At 39.3% G+C, this 20,022-nt stretch overlaps 1 protein-coding gene across 1 annotated transcript in view; it reads left to right on the forward strand.

Annotated features, from left to right (window-relative positions):
- Nucleotides 1-966: 966 nt before the first annotated feature.
- Nucleotides 967-20,022, forward strand: part of BARX2 (BARX homeobox 2) — a 63,098-nt gene continuing 44,042 nt past the window's right edge. The window contains exon 1 of the mRNA XM_033097919.1: nt 967-1,454. Within this exon, the coding sequence (XP_032953810.1) occupies nt 1,268-1,454 (187 nt within the window). The 5' untranslated portion in view covers nt 967-1,267. The remainder of the gene's footprint in view (nt 1,455-20,022) is intronic.

Consider the following 20,022-nt stretch of genomic DNA (forward strand, 5'->3'; position numbering starts at 1 on the left):
GTGGCAGGACAAGGGCAGTGGGAGCCGCCCCCGCGCGGATGTTGGGCGGTGGGCCCCTCACCCAACGATTACAACTGAAAACAAAATTTCCTAAAGATATGGATTGGAACGGCCTGCGATAGTAGGCGCCGGGAGGAAGGAGGTCAACCGCCTAACAAACACGTGTCATCGCGGCTCCCCAAACCCTGCGCGAGGCGAGGGACTCAGAACCAAAGTCGCGTTGCGGGGAGTGTCAGTCGCTCGGAGCAGCGAACGCACTGCCTGCGAGCGAAGGACACGCAGGCGCCGGATATCGCGCTGCACTGGCTCTTTCGGCGACTGAAAAAGTTTATAAACAGTTCAAAAATAAAATAGAACACATGCTTTTGTTGGTTACTTTTTTTCCTTTTTTACAATTTATTGCTGGGATAACGGACAGGGCAAAGGTCAGGTATGTTCTGGGATATCCGAGGGGCAGTCAAGTTGCAGCCGGCGCAAACTCCCCACGTTCCGCGCGCACGGGCTGGGCTCGGACTGCGAGCGTAGGGAACCGGAAGGGTGGCCGTAGTTCTCGGGAAACGGCCGGCGGGGGTCCACACAGGGATGGAGAAAGGTACACTGGTCGCCAGGGGCGCCAGCTCTGTGGCCCGCAGCCTTCGGAGCCTCGGTGAGGACTCGATTTCTCCCACTCGGAGACCTAGACGCGTCGGCCCGCTGGATTGCGGGCGGCGGGAGCCGGGCTGGGAAGGTTCCCGCGCGCAATGGAGGTGCGCGGGAACCAGCCCGAAGCAGCGGCCGGCGGAGGCCAGGCCCACGGGCGGGGCGGCGCGCGCTCTCCGTACCGCGCACACACCCGAGCGCGCACACTCTACAAACACACACCTGGAGCTCGTCCCAGGAGGGGGGCGGGGAGGAGAGCTGAAGCGAGTGTCTTAAAATAGAGAGGCAGGCGGAGGAGCGCGAGACGCTGATAGGAGGGAGGAGGCGAGGAGAGCAGCGGGCACGCGGCGCGCAGGCCCGCGCCCGGGTGGCACAGGCGGGCTGGGCGCCGACGCCCCTCGGCGCGACTCCGCACCCGGCCTCGCAGGAAGCGCGCGCTGATTGACAGCTGCGCTGTCCCAAAAAGGCGCGGCGAAGATGCTGATCTGCTGGTGGGTCTAGACGTGCGGCCCGCGCGCCGGGTGCCCGCTCCCCTTCGCGCCCCTCCAGGGCTCTGCCGCCTCCCCCGCTGCCGAGGCGCCGGGCAGAGACCCCACCGGCACGCCAGCCCTCGCTGCCCCGGCTCACCATGCACTGCCACGCGGAGCTGAGGCTGAGCTCGCCCGGCCAGCTCAAAGCAGCCAGGCGGCGCTACAAGACTTTCATGATCGACGAGATTCTCTCCAAGGAGACCTGCGACTACTTTGAGAAACTTTCCCTCTACTCCGTGTGCCCGTCATTGATCGTGCGACCCAAGCCCCTGCATTCCTGTACCGGTAAGGCGTCCCGCTGGGGGAACGGTGGGGTGCGACGGCTCTCAAGCCGGTGACGAGCGCTTTACCTTCTCTGTCCTTCCATCTGAGGGGGAGAGGAAGGGCCCCGGGGAGTCCTTTCCCGTGCCTCTGCAGGAAACTAGGCTCGTCAACCCCTGGCGTTGCACAGGCGTCTGCAGCCTGGCAAGGGCCGGTCAAGGTGTCGATCTCCAGGTTGGAAATGAAGGGAAGTCAGCGCGACGCATGTGCGGGTTGCCGGAGCGGGAGGACGGAAGCTCCCGTCTTCCCAGCGCCGCTTGGTTCTCAGTCAGAAAGTTCAAACCCTTGACCTGGTTGAGCGCCTAAATCATTTTTTCAGGAAGTGGTGTTGCTTCTCACTTTAAGTTAACTCCAACCTCTTTCCGCGTCCACTGGGAATTTTACAAGTAAATCGGTATCCTGAGGTTCTCAACAAAATCCTGTATTCTCCGAACTTTCCTTAGAAGGAACTCCTTTTGAGGAAATAGTTCTGGAATATGTCGGTGGTGGTGAAAGCAGAGGAGGTCAACCCCCGTTAGTTTTAAGTGACTAAAAAACAACAATGATAATAAAAAACATGCCTCAAATCTAGTTTCCTTTCTCTACAAGAGCTAAGACCAACAGTAAAGATAAAGAGCACTTAGTAAATATATTGAAAAAGTCGTAGGTTTATGTAGAAAATCCAAAGGTATTTAAAAAAAAAAAGCTTTGAGTGCATTAAGAGAGGATTTAGGCTATCCAAACATAAGTATAGCAAAACAAAAGAAAACAAAAAAACGAATAAAACAAAAAGTTGAATCAATTTTTATCACAGTTATTGAGTGTGCTTTCAACTCAATGTAAAAAGTTAGTATTCCCAAACCAAAAGAACCTTTGAGGTTATGTTTGTTGCATGGGTGGCATGAAATACATTAATTATACTTACATTGAAAAAGTAAAGTGAAGAGGTAGCAGTGTTTTTGAAAAACATTTTTAGAACATTCAGGCCAAGAGCTGCTAGTGGACAAAGCTTGGAATCCTGTATTTTCTGTTGGTTCCATTGATAGTTCCTGTAGGACAATCAGTAAATATCTGTATAAATGCACACAGTAAAGTTCTTTTAAAACTAAGTTGTTCCTACATATATTGGTTATAAAATGAATACTATACTCAATTATGCCTTTGTAAAATAAATTTTGTCTGTAAGGTGGAATCAGGCCTGATAGCCCATAACAAGACTTGTAATGCTGAATTTAAAAAACCGACAAGTATGTGAAACAAGAAACAAAAAAATTTTAGAAACAATATAGATATCCTTGATGTTGATATTTTTACACGTGTGTCTGCCATGTGTAAACCCGGGATGAATAGTCTACATATATATTGGACAAGTGAAGTAGGCTGAATCTTGTGAGCATAAATAATTGTTTGCTACAATAACTCAAATCCCTTTGAGGAAAAAGAGAGGATTCATTTTATTTATTTATTTTAAGGTATTTGTTTTATTTTTATGTATTTCTTTTTTCTTTTTTTAAATTAGTTTTAGGTGTACAAAACAATGTAATAGACATTTGTCATTTATATCCCTCACACAGTGATAACACCCACCCCATCTACTACCCCTCTGACATTGCATACAGCCATTACATTTCCAGTGTTTCTATTCCTAATGCTGTACTCCACTTCTTGTAACTATATGTATATATAAAATTGTAGTTGACATTCATTATTGTTCAGCTTCAGCGTCAGGTGTACAGTGCAGTGATCAGGCATCTACATCATCCCTGAAGAGAGGATCCATTTTAATCACAAATCTCAGTGTACCCTGCAAAGATTATATACTTGGAGATTTCTAGGACAAAACAGAACAACTTCTAAACACCTACTTAAGGTAGAGTGTAGTTTTTAGTGAATTTGTGCAATGAGTTGATTTGAAGGCAGCTTTTCCTGGCTTTTAGCAGTCACGGAATTGGATCATAGAAGAAAACATGCCAGAAAAGGAATAATAAATAGCCTCCAAAAACAGTGATCCAGTCATTAGTTGAGGCTGAGTAAGTTCTGTGTTTTATTGAACCTTGTGTGGGATATAAATCAGAGGAAAATAAAATGGTTCATGTGATGTTTTATGAGCATTAAAAGTGAACTGCACGTATACCATGAACTAAGAGTTTTGCTTAGCCTTGTACTTTTGAAGTTCATTGATGGTTTGTGGGAGAATATGGTTGTTGGCAGTGGTTTTCTTGCCCTCTCATTCCAGCGCTTGGAAAGAATTTCTCTTTCTTTACATTGTTCTTTTGAAAATGTGTCGTGATTTTGCTGTAGTTGAGATTTAAAATACAGAAACTGGGATTTGCCAGTGGAATTAAACCCATAAAACTGGCTACAATAGTCCACACTTTCAGATCCTAAGCTTTCAGTAGGTTTACGATTACAGTTAAAGCCTTACATGTATTAGATCATGGGAATCCCATTAGTGACTTTGCAAAGGTTTTGCAAATACCATACTTTGAAAGCATTTTTGTTGCTTTTAACAGTTATGTTCAGGATCAAAATCTTACATTGGATGAACTTAGTCTTTTTTTATTAATTAAAAAAACAGCAATAAATTCTGGCATCCATCATCCATAATGAAACCGTAATTTTTTTTTCTTTGTTTGCTGGCTAGAGATAACTATTTAACACTTTTGGTGGAACTAATGCATAAAAAGTTCAAATAAAATGAAAGGCATAAATTGGATTTAAGTTACTGGACTTTCTCATCCTTTGGTTTGCTGTTTTAAGATTTAAATAACCAACAATTGAAACTTGTCAGGTAAAATAATGAAAACTAAGGTAAAAAGTTACCAGCTTGCACAATAAGTACATAAAATTGGGGTGGAAAGAATACTACAGTATTTAAAAAGCCTCTACATAGTAAAGCAGTCCATGTTGTTTAGATTTAGTAATTTAAATGTAAATTTATGAATCTCCTCAGGCAGAAGAGCATGAATTCAGGTAAACGGAGAAATGGAAACATTTTTCATCAGGCAGATAACCACCTGACAGTAATTTCTTATTATTAGACACTAACCCTGACAGAATGCTCATCTTCAAAAAAATTATTCTTTATTTTACAGGCCCTTTCTTACTATAAATGTGGTAATTTTAGTCTTAGAAAGCTGTTTCTAAATTTAAGTTTCCCAATAGATCTCCTAAACCACATAATAGACATTGAGAAAGGGGAATTCTTTTCTTCTAAGCCAAACTAAAGGAACATTTATCATTAAATTTAAAATAAAATTTAAAAACTAAGCCCAAAGAGAGCCTCCGTTTGAAAACAGTTTGTTATTCAGACCATCAATGAGATGTAGAAAATGTTTAGAAGTAATTTAAACAAAAACAAGACCATGTTTTTTAAATCTGATAACAGTAATCCCCATTCAGAATGGAAATATATTGCCATTTGGAAATCAGTAACGATTGCTAGTAAACATTAGAACATTGACAGTGATTGAAGACCAAAAATGAGGTGCAGTTTACTACATCATAAATACTGTTTAACTCTTGAGTGCATTGTTTGATTTTTCTGGCTGTGATTTATGTTTCTTGGTGGAAGGGAAGAGTTACTTGGAGAAACTCAGCTTCTCAGGGCAGAATAGATTGCAGATAGGGTATCGGCACAGTAACTTTTGAAGGATCTCTTTCAGTTTGATCTTTAGAAATAGGCAGAGTCTCTAAGTTTGAGGAATATTTGGAAAAAATGAATAACTTGTTTCACACAAAAAGGGATGTAGCAATTTAAGAGTTTTCATATGAGGATACTGAGAAATCAACCTACTGTGCTAATTACTTATAATTTATTATAATTTATATTATATCCTAGAACTACCCTAGACTTGCACTTTTGGGGGGAAGTGAATATAGATATTTGGACATTTTACAATCTGTGACCACTACATGACTTTTAATTATTGCACTAAAACCATAGTCTAATTATTTTCCCCTTTTCTGGCAGAATGGTTCTGTTGAATCTCTCCGTGACCCTTATTGGCCAGTCTTATTATATAGCTGACTGGAGTTGTAGAGCTGTGATCATAGCCTAGTCTCCCCAAATAGAAGATACTTTTTTTGCAAAGTACCAGGGTCACATCTGTGCTTAAACAGTTTCAGTCCATGCTATATACACTCCTCCTCGTTAGGGTACTCAGAAATCAGGAAGACTTTTCCAACTTGGTTATACACCCGGGATAAATCAGTGCAGTCACACCCAAGGAACAGTCAACCAGCCAATTAAAAGGGGCATCTGGGGAAGGGTGTTTATCTTAGGAGGTAGCATTGAGAACATTTTATCCTTTGGTGGGTCCAAGAGAAACAAGTTCTTTGGGGTGGTGTCCTTGGGTTCACTTTTATCACAAAGATTGTGTGTCATCGCAGTGAAAAATGAAATGAGGTGCGGACGTGTATAATGACTTCTTTAGGAGTTAGGGAACTGCTAACTGCTTCATGGAATTGGCTCCAGTGATTCCCCAAACTCAGCTCTCTTTTAGTCAGAGACCAAAACCCGTAGGATCTTGGGAACTGAGAGTCAGGCACTGGAATGTTAATGGAGAAATGTAAACTTGGGTTTGGGAAAATGATCATTATGAACAAGCATTTGCATTTCTGCCAGAGGCAAACAGGCTTTTATTACAGCTGCTTCTCCTGTCCCCATTCTAAGGGTGAATAAATCGAGGGATGCATGGGGAAACAGGACTCATCCAGGGTCAGAATATATTTGGGGCTGAGTTCTTTTGAGATCCTCAGCTGTTGTCTCATTACTCCTTAAATTTTGTAGGTCCTTTGTTGAGTACAGATGCTGAGGGCTTCCTTAGAAGTCAGTTTTACCTAGTGAATGGTTCATGAGGAGTTTCTTCTCTGATTCTCACTTTTCTAATAGCAAATGGGGAAGAGATTAGAAATTTAGTTCACAAGTTAAAATGTCTCTCCAAATGCTTGTCATCTTCAGTATCATTTAATTCAACAAATGTTTATTCTTGCTTGGTGATGGCATTGTTATCGAGTCCTTATTTTTAAGTTTATTCTAAATCTTGACTAACAGTTGGGGTATTTAAAAATTTCTCAAAACTACTGTAGAACCATTGACAAGCCCTTCTTTGTTCTCTCAAGTATATGATGGGCATTTTGGAACTGGGATAGGGGAACATTATGACAGTTTAATACTTTTGCTTACCATATGGAATTTTCTCTTTGAACTCCACCTAAAGAGTGTCATCACCAGCAAAATTGTCATATTAACCTCCTTAAATACAACTCAAATGAAACTGCATATATAGTAACTCTTTTATGAAATCACTTTTGTACAGATATGCTAGTGTGCTTGTTGGTTGTACTTATGAATTTAAACAGAATTTGTGATACAAGTGTGGACAGTGTAAAGTTGCTAGTTTTAACGTACTTCAGGAATCTAAGTGAAAAGATTGTTAGGTTTGATACATCACAGGAATCTATGTGAAAAGAAGTGAAGATTGTAAAAGGTTCTTTAAATTGTAAAGAGCGACTAAAACGAAAACAAGAAAGGAACAAGGAAAAGAAGAAAAAGCATTTTTTTTTTTTTTTAAACTCTTGAAGCCACTTGATTCAGCCTTGTATGTAGCAGGTTCCTGCTGGGCATTTAGCATTGACTATGGAGGACTGAATAAATGTTAACCCAGGATCATTTTTAGGTGTTATTGGCACTTTGTTTTGAGGTAAGGGAGGAAGAGGAACAGCGTTGAAAGCTAGGTAGGTCACAGGATCTGAGGTTCCCTCATTTATGTTAAGCCCACGAAGTTCTGTGGGTGCTGTGAGCCTGCCCCACCACGCTTGCCACTCGTTCTACCCAAGTCAAATTAATTCGGGTCCTATGGCTAAGCCTGTTGACCAACTCTTAACTAGAATATGGTTAGAGGGCTGCAAGGATTTGGATGAGACATACAGATTTAAGCTTCACTTTACATTCTTTTTTGGGGAATGCTGTGTTCCATTCTGGTCTCATGGAGTTGGTGTTATTGTTGTGGCGTTGGAGATGGACCCCACACTCACAGCTAATTTAGCCTTCTTCTAACTGAGAACTTCCACAGAATGGTCACCAACCGCTCTGCTGCAAGTGGCACATTTCTCTTGGAAGCAGCATGACAAAGAGGAGGAAAATAAGAGAAGGACTGAGAAAATTTGTATGAAGACTGTTCACATGTGGCAAAACCCTTCTGTCCCACCTGGCTGGTGTCTGCCTCTGCTTTAGGGGCCTGTGACATTGGAATGGTTCTTTCTTCCTCCACAGCACAGATGACAGTGTTAGAATTGGCATTAGTGTTTATTAACAACGGGGTTCAGATCAGGACCTTGTACAAACTTAATATAAGACCTAGTCTTACTTTACTAATATAAAACCAGGTATCATATATCACATCTTGTCCGGTCTTATTTTACTATAATGTAAGACCGGGTCTTATATAATATAATATAATATAATACCGGGTCTTATATTAATTTTTGCTCCAAAAGACGCATTAGAGCTGATTGTCCAGCTAGGTCTTATTTTCGGGGAAATACAGTAGTAGCAAACTAAATATTCTGTTTCCAGGAAGAGGGGTTTTCAAAAAAATTTTTTTAGCCAGAAAACCTTTGCACACCCTCAGGATTTAATTTATTTTTATTGCAGCTTAATAACAGTTAGAAGAAAAATGTCTTGTTAAAATTAATGCTCTAAATAAAAACATAGTTAATTTTCCATTACAGTGTCTAATTACTCATCATCACCAGGGCATTTTTATATGGCAATTTAACTTCTTGAACGTGGAAACTTGGCACACATTTAAGGAAGAAAGCACTGCGCCTAGATAGATATCAGAAGATGGTCTAATTATATTTGGGCTACAGTTGACTCTCATACATGATTGCTCTGAAGACGATAGGTGGATAGGTCTCTTTCTTTAGTCGGTAAGGAAAATGTCTGCCTTCTTTAGTGCCAGTTGAAAGTGAATATGGAGGGAGACAATTCTGAATGTTAGATAATGTACAAGTACATCTGAAAAGAGACCCTGCCAGCCACCAATTGAAGCTGATGTCAGGACTACTTGATAGGCCTGGAGGACAGCTATATATGCTTTCTGACTCCACTGGCAGAGTTCAGAAGGATGAACCGGCCTTTCTCCAAGGAAAGGTCAAGTTGTGACTGAATAGGAGCCAATCTGGGAGGATCTCAGCACCAAACTAAATATGTTAAGAGTCCAAGCAGAGAAGCTGACGTGATTCCTTTTTATTGCATCTCTCTAGCTTAGCAACATGTCCTTAGGAACATGTTCTTATTGGGGATGGATGAATATTTTCAGTGTGCATTGAATAAGATTGGCTATCACCTGGGTGATGTCAATGTACTTTTGGTCATTATTACAAAAAACTTGTGTATGTGATAAGTGATATGATGATTGTCCTTTGGCTTTTCTTTTACCAGGATCGCTTATGACATGTGGGGAAATGCAGTGGTCTTGGGCCTAGTGGAATCTCATGAAGTTATGGCTGTATTTCCATTTTAGGAATACCTGACAGGTCCTGTCCCTAAAATTGACATATCTGCCAGCCTCCACAATCCATCTCCGCCTTCCCACAGTTCTTTTTATGCTTTAACTTAACCAATTCAGGCTCACGGTCGTTTCACAGAGGAGGTTACAGCCCCTGGTGGATTGAAGGAAGTGTTTAGTTTAAGCAATACGTAGGGGAATAGACTGCATGTTTCTCTAATGGTAACTTACAAACAACCAAGGACTGATATTATGTCTTCATCTCATGGGGAAATCACCTGGGTGGGGAGAGTTGCTGAGACTGCTCCTCCCCAGTCCTGCAGTACTTATTCCAAAGGGGACTATAAACTTGGGGGAAATACTAGAAATACTTTAAATACTTTAAATCCTGAGCCTTATTTATATTCATAACAATCATAGAAACAGTGACTGTGTTTTTTTTTTTTTGAGTACCTAACGTGTAATAAGCACTGGACTAAGTGCTTTATCATCAACATTTTATCATCCCTAAGAGGTAAGTATCATTACTCCGATTTACTAATGGGAAGCTGAGATGTGAAGTAACATTCCCTAAGTCACAGAATATGTACAGTCTCTTACAAGCAGTAAGAAAAAAGGCAAGTAGCAAACGGGCAATTCATAGGCATGAAGATCTAGATGGCTAGTAAACAGGAAAAGATGTCATGCCTCACTGGTAATCAGGAAAATACAAATTAAAATGAGATACCATTTCATACCCATTAGATAGGCAAAAATGAAAGAATCCGACAATATCAGTTGATGAGAAGGATGTGGAGCAAGAGACATTCTCATACACTGATGGTGGGAGTATTGTTTGGTATAGTGACTTTGGAAATCGGTGTGGCAACACCACAACCTACAACCCGGCAGTTCCACTGCTGTGTGTACGCCCTGAGAAATCATTGTATGTGTGCAAAAGGACACATGTGTAAAAACACTCATTTCTACTTTGTTTATGATAGTGAAAAATCTAAAACAATTTAACTGCTTTTCAGAATGAAAAAGGATAAATCATAAGGGCTGTATTTTTCATGCAGTGAAATCCTATCAGTGATGAAAATGAGCCAGATCTACTCATGTTAATAAGGATAAATTTTAGAAATATAATGCTGAGATAAAAAACAAGTTGTGGATTGATACTTACCCCTTACAGAATGCATGAAAACATGCAAACTAATACTATATATTGTTCAGGGAGGCAAGGATATGGGATTGGGAAGGCTACCCACAGGTTTTTATTTTCTTGTGTAATTATTTATTAAGGAAGAGAAAAGGCCTAATGTAAATATGGCCAAGCATTAAGATTTGACAAAGTTTGGTCATGGGTACACAAATGTTCATTACATTATTCTTTGTATTTTTCTTTATGTTTGAAATTTTTTATAATATAAACATTGAAAAAATAATAGTATGGGAGACCCCCACATATCCATGAAACTCTTGATTTTTGTGGAACTTTTGATGGCATTCTTAATAGCTTTTTTATCCTGAAACAGAAGCTTTTCAATACAAAGCTTGTTGTACACAGTCTCACAGTGGAGAAATGAGAACACTTTATAATTAGACACGTGTACAACTCACTAAATCAGCCACTGTGGCTTCTGTAGTTGGCATTTGGATCTCACTACTTACCCTGGCTGGGTGGGGATATTATTTACCATCCAGATAACTGCTGTTCCCCTTCAGTAATGCTTTGGTTTATGAATAAAGTGTCTCTGAGCTTGTGGGCACCAGGGCTCAAAGGAATTGCTGGGAAATACTTGGTTTTTCCAAATATATCTTAATAATCATGCAAGCAAGAGTCATTACGGGTTTTCCCTCTTCTTAATGTTTAAAATCACAGTAAATTTCCTTTGATTTCATCTTGCTTTTATAATATTTGCTGGTATGATATACCACCCTTGGCTTTTGACTGTGGTCCATTGCTATTGGCAATTCAACTTAAAAAAATTGTCTTGGGACAGCTGTGAATACCAAAGATCTGAAAATTTAAAAATGTAGCTTCTGAGCAGGGAAGAATAATGTTGATACCAGCGTATAAATTGGCTGAGTTCTCTTTGTATTCTGTAACCATGATTTGGTTTTAAAATTTTGATGTGTGGTATCAGGGATTGTTAGGAAGGGATGGGAACTGTCACCATGGTAATCGCACAGAGAGCTGTCTGTTTGGGATAATAAATTGTCCTGTGGTTTGGAGAAGTTAACCTAGACCACATTACTCTACAGTGACAACCGTAGTGGCAGATGTTGTGTTCAGCCTATCTTAACAGCCAAGATATTTTTCTCTTCTTTGCAAAATATGTAGTTCCAATTTGGAAATATTACTTTTAAGACATTTCGACAAAAATGCGGCCCTTTGGGAGCTCTGTCTTTTTGTGTCCCTTCAGAAGTTCTCCTTAGTGTGGGTAAAACAGTCTGTAGAGTCAAGAGTTGGCCAAAGGTTTTCCCCTTCCCAAACCAGCCCTCTCTGCTTAAGTACATACACAGGCAGAGAAGGAAGTACTAAATCAAGGCACTCAAGGGCCCTTATTAGACCATTTATAGCCAGTGTCACTGTACTTTGTTTGGCACTTGGCAGTACACCACGGTCAGCGGGAATTGATGACCATATCTAGAGAGTGGCCAAATTGGACATGACTGAAAGGACGGTGGATCTATCAAATGTGTTGCCAGTGAACAGACTTTCCTTGGTGGTAGGAGCATTTTGTCTTATCTAAATAGGTGCGCATGATACGATGGCTGGGATCAAATCCAACGGACTGAAACTTTCTCTTGTGTCATACTCTGTCAGCCTCCTGAATCCTTTGAGGGAAATCTTATCCCTCATAAAGTGAGGAAACTAGCTAGGCCTGGGACTGTGAATAGAGGAAACCTTATTAACAAAGACATTCCAAAGAGCCACCATGCAGTTACATAAGGAAGATAAAATGCAGAAGATATAACTCAGGTTGTTTCTGCAACCCAGGAAAGCCTGTTTACTGGCAGCAAACCTGAGAGAGCCACCTTGGATCTTCATTTTGGAACTACTTGGGGAAAAGACAAATGAGGATTTAGGACATGTATGGTAACTTTTAGCACGTTTCAGAGAAAGAGAGAGAGAGAGGGAAAGAGAGAGAGAGAGAAGAATATATTTCATTAAGGCTCCAATCCAAGTCCTTTTTTTCCTCATGACTAAAAATTTTGTTGAAATATTTGGTGAATCACCCCAGAAGAGATTTTTTTTTTTGGTGGGAGGAGGCTGTTGTTAATTTTTTTTTTAATCCCTGGCTATCATGGTAACTCATTATTGCTCTTAGCATGTTAGACAGCTTTGTATCTTGGAAGCCTGTTTTCAATCCTCAGTTTAGCGTACAGCATAAAGGAGCATCCTATTGGAGTGTGTGTGTGTGTGTGTGTGTGTGTGTGTGTGTGTGTGTGTTTTAAACTAGGTCACTGGGCCTTGGCAGTTAGAACAATTAGCTGCATAAACAAAATCTGTTTCACTTTTTAGGGCACTGAAAAATAGAAATAACAGTAATTAAAAATGGTAATTATGTACCAGGCACAAGGTGCTTGTCTCCATTAAGGCATTTAAACTAAATGGAGACTCTATATAAAATAGAATTACCACTGCTTTTCAAGTGAGGAGAATGAAACTCAGGAAAGTTAACAGATAGCAACAAGGTTACATGAGTAAGTGGCTGAGTTGAGACTGGAACTCAGGTCTGTCTCTTTCAATATATAATTCCATACTAGCTATAATCGTATGAAAGTATGTGAATTAGCACCCAAGTCTGTCCCTTGCAATGGATGCTCCCATATATATATATGTATATATATATATATATGGCAAGGTCCATTTAATATGCCAGCTGCATAGGATTTTATTTTGAGCCTATTAACTCCTTTATACATATTTGTAATCATTTAATGTGTGCCAGTCAATCTCTCAGTGATGATTTTGGTTTCTGAGTGATTCCAGAAGAATTCCAAGAAGCAGTGCCGTTTTTGGAGGAAGTGAGGTAGTTGGGAGATTATAAACTTGATGCCGTCCGTGACACTGAACTAACTCATCTCATAGCCTCTGGGCTCCTTTGGACACAGTGTGCATCCATGAACTGTGATTCTCTGAATAAAGCTTTCCTAGGATAGTCAAGGGTGGCATTCCCATTCATTCATTCATTTATTCGTTATTGTGAACCAGAGAGAAAATACTTAACAACTAAGTATCACACAAATAAATGCCTTGAGAATTACAATTTGGAATATTTTTTATGAAATACTTGTTATTAATTTCAGTGAAAAAAAATTCTGGCCATTAGTTTGGTGTCATTTAAACAAAAGAATAAGAGACTAATTTTTCAAATTATATCTAGTTGGTCTAGGGCGCTTCTGGGAATCTCTTTTTAAAATGCTTTCTCTATGATTGTATTGAACAATCAGGTTTGGGAACTACTATAATGTAGATAACAACTTAAAGATGAGAGTGATGTAATTTGCACGCCATGACTCAAATATATGAAGCCATTTAGTGGAGTGATCCTAGTTGTATGGGTTTTGAGTCAAATGGTCCTGGGTTTGTTTGCATTTTATTGTCTGTGTGACCGTAGGCAAGTCATTTAATCTCTCTGACACTCAATTTCTTCATCTGTAAAAGGAAGATAATAACTACTTAGTAGGGTTAGTCATGTAGGTTAAATGAGATAATGTGTGTAAAGCTTTTAGTGTAGTTCCTGGCATGTAAGTGTTCAGTAATTGATAGCTTCTATTAGAAATAATTATCTTATAATAATAACCTCATCTTGGTTGAATGAAGCACAGTCCTTCAGGGAAGGATGACGATTCTTGGTGAAGTAAACTCAAGAAAAATTAAATATCCTTAAAAAACTACTTTAGCATTCTTGTAGGTTATGTCATTATACGAGCTGCCTTTTAATGCCTCTTGCAACCTGGGTGGCCTGTGAGCTGTTCAAGTTTGAGTCTTCATGAACAGGTATGTTTCATTCCCCCAACCTTTCAGTTTTATAATATGAATTCAGCATTTTGTAAATTCATAAATGAGTGGCATAAACAGGTCAACACTACAGCATCACAAAATGTGCTTTGTTACTTTATTTTTTGCAGGAGTTGCTCAGGATTAATTACCCTTAGGAAATGTTTCATCATGCAGCTGTGCATCTAAAAAACTGTTTTAGAAAAGTGGCAGGATTTCTCAACAGTTTAATTTCTTTTCTTCTTTGAAGAGTAGAGTTAGGGATAGTCTTTTCTTTTAGAAGAGAATATAATGTGGGAAAAGGTAGCAGTTTGGGGCCTGTGATTCAGGGGGAGTTCCAAATGAAGGCTCTGTTTTACAGCTTTTAAGTTGCTGGTGGGGCTTGTTTAGGATAGCATTCTAAGTGGTAATGATGACCGTGTGTGGAAAGGTCTACATGGACAGGGGTTCTGCGTGGATTTTTTTCCCCCTGGAATTGTGTTTCTCAACTAGTCACTGATGTCTTAAGAAGTCAGCTATCTGTTGATGAAATACTTTACTTGGTGAATCCGTTTCATAGTATGAGAAAAATTCTCTTGATGAGGAGTTCTCCTTTTAAATGGTGTGAAGGAAGCCGCAGCGAATAGGGTGTTACCTCTACCCAACCATTTTTAGTGAAGACTCCTATAAGCAATCTCTAGTCACCTCATCTGGGTTCAGTGGGGGGCGGGGGGCCAGGTGGAAGCAGGTGGGATAGGTCATGTGAGCGTTTCATCGTGGCTGCCATGGAGCGGTGTTGATTTGTGTAGGGAGGAATAACTCGGTCCCTCAAGATCCTTAGAACATTGTTCAAATAGGATTCAGTTGGAGATACGGATCTTTTGCAGCTTGTTGAGAATACTCTATTAAACCTATGAATTCAAGGAATCAAAGTGCACGTGTTAATGTTCCAGTAGGAGAGAAGTGGGCAGGAATGGGTGGGGGTGGGAGGTGGGAGGTGAGAAGGAATGTTGGTAAACGGGCAAAGAAGAGTTAGGGTAAGCAAACAAGTTATTCTATTGAAGCAGGGATCTTTAGATGTTTGTTTAGCATTTGTTGTCCCCAGTAGGAAAACAAATTTTAAATTTTAAAATGAGAATGGACTATTTCATTTTGGAAATTGCCTCGTGAGTACGTGCTTATTATTAGAGGCGTTCCTCATAACTGACAGCAGCCAATGACTTCTGATTGGGTAATGGCCTGCCCAGCCACACATGTAGCCTAATTATTATGTATATTAATGATGCATTAAAGAGTTTCATCATCCTGGGTCACAAAAGATCGTTATTATTATATTATAATACAGTAATGGTATTCATGCAGTGCCATGCAGGGGATTGTGTGCACCTGCTGTAAGGAGGCACTGTGGGAGCAGAGGTCCCGGGGTAAATCTTGTCAGAAAACCTGCCTTCTTGGGGCCTCCACTGACCTGTTCTGTGACATTTCCATGCCTCAGTTTCTGCTATTGATAAAACAGACCTACCCCTTCTGTGTGTTAGGGAGGAGTGGCTGATTAAGGAGTATTAATGTAATGCTTTGAAAAGATAAAAGTGTGGTGAACATATTGTAAAGACCTAATGTGAGGGAAGCTGGCAATCTCCAGGGAATGACATATGTTACTGTGTTTTTCTAGGCAACTAGACCAGAGGTAGGCAATATTTGACCTACCATCTCTTTTTCTACTGCCACAAGCAAAGAATGGTTTTCACATTTGTAAATGGTTGAAAAGAAATCAAAAGAAGAAGAGTATTTTGTGACATGAAAAATATAGGAAATCCAAACATCGGTGTCTGTAAAGTTTTTTGGAATATAGCCACGCCCTTCTGTTTACGTGTTGTCTATGGTGGCTTTTGTGCTACAACAGCTGAGGTGAGTAGTTTCTACAAAGAAAGTATGGCCCAGGAGCCTAAAATATTTACTATCTGGCCCTGTACAGGAAAAGTTTGCTGACTCTTGAGCTAGACTATTGGAAGCATGGTTCCTCAGTTGTCAAATAAGGTTATTAATGATCCACAATGGAGGATGTCATTCTAGGCCACAAAAATACCTCCTTTGATTCATCACAGACTAGGGTTCTGTTGTTATCCTGTGATGTATGAAAGGCCTGAAAGTGGAGTGTAGTGGGGAATTTTGCAAAGACTCCCTTAAAGTGAGATCTGGCTCTTAGCTCTAAGGATACATTTTTAAACCTTTCTAGAAATAACACAAGATTTCTTTGCACTGAAAGAGGGGTCAGAAATATTTACAATAGAGTGGTTGTGATTCAGTTGAATTTAGGGGACTTTTCTTTGCTCTTCTAACACTCACTGGTTTTTCCAGAGGAAATCTGAGGATGACAACTTATGTGAGGTTGGGAGTATCAAAATTACTGACATTTTTCAGTTTGAGGGTTCAGTGACATTTTATATGCTTCTTATTTGACTTTAATTTGTTGCCTGTCCTTTGAAATAGTAGTAGTAGTAGTAGTAGTAGTAGTAGTAGTAGTAATAGTAACAATTATTATTATTATAATACAATTATATTACCACAGTCCCACTGAGAAGAGTTTGTATAGCTGGATAAAGCACTTATTGCTAACGTACATTCTGCTATGGAAATGCATGTCTGTATGTGTCTGTTGGAATTTTCAACTATTCAGGGTCAGGCCTACCAGACCTTTCAGGAAGGATGAAGCATGATTATTTAGGTGCTTCAGTAGCACTCTTATTTTCATTTAGGCACTTGGGTTAGGGTAAGGCTTCTAGTTTCCAAGGCAGCCTTTGAGTTAATGAAGCCCATTGGGAAGTAGAAGATGTGCAATTAATGTGATTCAGCTATAACTTCTTATCCATTGTTGGATTTATCCAGGCACTAGGTTGAGAATCCTTTCGATTTAGCCCTTACCACTAAAAGGGACTTGGAGAGGGGTGTGTACAAGTAGAAGGTAGACTAACTTCAGAGGAAGAAATTATTGGCGTTGCTAGGTAAAATTTTATTTCAAAGAGACGTGTGTACATGCTACAATGGGTTTTCTTACTCCATATCAAAGATGAAGTTCACAAAACGACAGTAATAAAAAATATAACAGCAAACACTTATTATGTACCAGGAACTTCTCTGAATACTTACGTGAATTAACTTATTTAATTCCTACCATAGTCATATGAGGTACTATCATTCTCCTCTTTTAATAGATTAAGAAACAGAGAGAAATAGATAGACCTCTTCTTGGGTGGGATAGTGTGGAAGAGGAGAGAAGTAAATAACATTCTAGGTTGTGTAGAGATCAACTACATTAAGAAATAATCTCTGATTTCTATAATGCTAATAAAAATATAAAGCCTCAAAATATATGGGTGAAGGAGCAGAAGAGAAATCCAAACTTTGTCACACATAGGGAAGTCTGCTGCCTAATTTGGAGCTTAGACTCCTGAAGAATGTCTTTTTTGTTTTTTTAATTAGCTTCAGGTGTACAAAACAATGTAATAGACATTTACACCTCTCACAAAGTGATGACCCTCCCCCAATCTACTTTGACATGTGTATAACTGTTGCCATTCCATTGAGGGAATGTCTTATTTTTAAAAGCACAGTAGATCTTCAGCAATACATATATTTTTAATTTCTGATTTTCTTTTATTAAAACTCATTAGATTTTTCCTTACTTAGTTATTTATTGCCAGGTTTTCAAACTACCACTGGAATGATTAGGATATGTTTTTTTTTTTTAATGATAGAAACAGTACAATATTTTATCCATTCTGTTTCACTGCCTTAGATACTGTTCCAGGATGGATATGATTTAAATAAATTTCATCTTATTGTTAATATTTTAAAAAACTAAATGTTGAATAGATAAAAATATTTAGAAGATCTGCATAGGATATAAAGAATAGCAATATAGTAAACACTTGTATACCCACCACACAGTTTAAGAAACAAAATGTTTCTTCTGAGGTTGCCATGTTCCCCTCCCTGTCTCTGTCCCCCTCCTTCCCCTGTTAGAGGTAACCAGTACCGCAGTTCTGTATTCAGACCCTGCTTTTTCCTGTAGTTTTACCATATGTTTGTTTAGCTTTCCTCATTTTTGAACTTTCTATAAGTGTTATCAGATTGCATATATTTTTTGTGACTTGTTTTTTTACATAGCATTGCATTTCCAAGAATCTTCTATGTTATGTGTAGCTGCAGTTGACTCAGTTTCATTGCCATGTAATATCCAGTGTATAAATATACCACAATATATTTACCCATTCCACTGATGGCCTTTTGGGTTGTGTCCAGTTCTTAATATAAATATTGCTGCTTTGAACAGTCTTGTTAAATTCCTTTTTAAAAAAACCAGTGATCAGGAGGACTCATTTAATTAGTCTTTCTATGAAAAGAATAGTCTTACAGACTTAATGAAAATTATATCTACTCCTTGCACAGATGAATGCAGTTTTTATTTTGGGAAACATACTACATACTAAATGGGTTTATTTTTTAATTGCTTTATTAATGAGTTTTTTCCATACTTGATAATCATTTGTACATTTTCTTTTCTAAATGAATTGAAGCATTTCTTGTAAAAATCACTGGAAAATAAGTCTGCCCAATTTCACAGTAAAGGTTTTATAAATATTTTAATAAAACAATTAAAAATAATAATTTTAATTAGAATGTAAAGTACTTTCTTCTCTAAACATGAAATAAGCTTTCGTCATCCAGAGCAACAAAAATTAGTGCTTTATATAGATAAGATGGTCTTTGCCACACTCTGGTTTATTTGCAGACTTTTTAGAAATTTTTATTTTTAACATTTTTCAACTTAAAAAGACCTTAAACCTTTTCAAATAATTTATAGAGTTGTGCAAAGGCACAGAGGTTTAGAGCAGGTAAGAATTATAGTCCATTTGCTTTTTTGACTGGGAAGAAAACCAACGCCCAGAGTAACCAAATTACTTAACCAAGATTGCAGGGAGGCCCGCTATGCCTTTTAAATACCACAGCTCTAAAAGAGCTATATGAATCTGTAGTTTCATTTCTAAGTTAGAAGCCACAGGCTTCTTTTCATAATAGTATTTTTGCTTCAATGCATCCGAAATTATTTAGTATGGTTTTAAAAATAAAATTATTAATAAAATCTGTTAAGATAGTTCGATGTTTGATTTTGACAATTGCTTTTCTCTACCCCTGGAGAGATTTTATTTAGTTTCTATAGCCTGGTTTCTGACATTGACAATATGTCCATTGTCTTACAACACGGCTGCACCATCGGTTTTAGAAGACAAGCACTAAGCTGGAAGGATCCTGCTGTAGTGTCAACAAAGAATATCACAAGCATCTCTTCCACAGCTTGTCCACACACTGTCCTGGGGCTTTCCCTCTAAGGAAGCGGCAGCTTTGCAAGAGAGATCTTAATGAGGTCATTTGGATTAGACTGGGTTAGTGGGCAGTAAGTTCCATGCATTTAAGGTTGGGTGTGAGGCTTTTAAATGTTCTTGGAATCTCCCCTGGTCCTCCTGTCACACCCCTGCAGTGCCACATCCAGCCCTCTCCCTCTGCCCCCATCCTGAAATAGCCATGGTTCAGCATGGAAGAAATTTACTCCCCTAATCCTCATGAGCTGGTGAGCTCTGCATCTGCCAAGGGGTGGGTTTGGACTGTCTTCCCCTTAAGGAGAATCTCTGAAAATTTATAATCTGTTTTAAAAACCTCATAGGAACAACAGGACTGGGGTCGCATGGCATAGATTGAGTTTCTAGCTCTGCCACCTGCTTGGTAACTTTGGGCAAGCTGCTGTGCTTTTCTGGGCCTCTCTTTTTTAACTGTGAAATAGGTATAACACTAATGCTCCTGGGTTTGCTGTAGAGATTGAGTGAGCTAAATCTCCTGAATCTCATGTGGACAAAGGATTTTACCTCTGAAATAAGTTGAAGCAAACAATAAATATATATCCTACATATTTGTTTATGTTTCTACATCAGAAGGGCAGGGGACACATCTGCAAGAAGCCAGAGTAATAATAGTTTTTAAATTCATAGCAGCCGAGCATCGTTGTTCA

Source organism: Rhinolophus ferrumequinum, chromosome 25 (assembly GCF_004115265.2).
Source record: "Rhinolophus ferrumequinum isolate MPI-CBG mRhiFer1 chromosome 25, mRhiFer1_v1.p, whole genome shotgun sequence".
NCBI lineage: Eukaryota > Metazoa > Chordata > Mammalia > Chiroptera > Rhinolophidae > Rhinolophus > Rhinolophus ferrumequinum.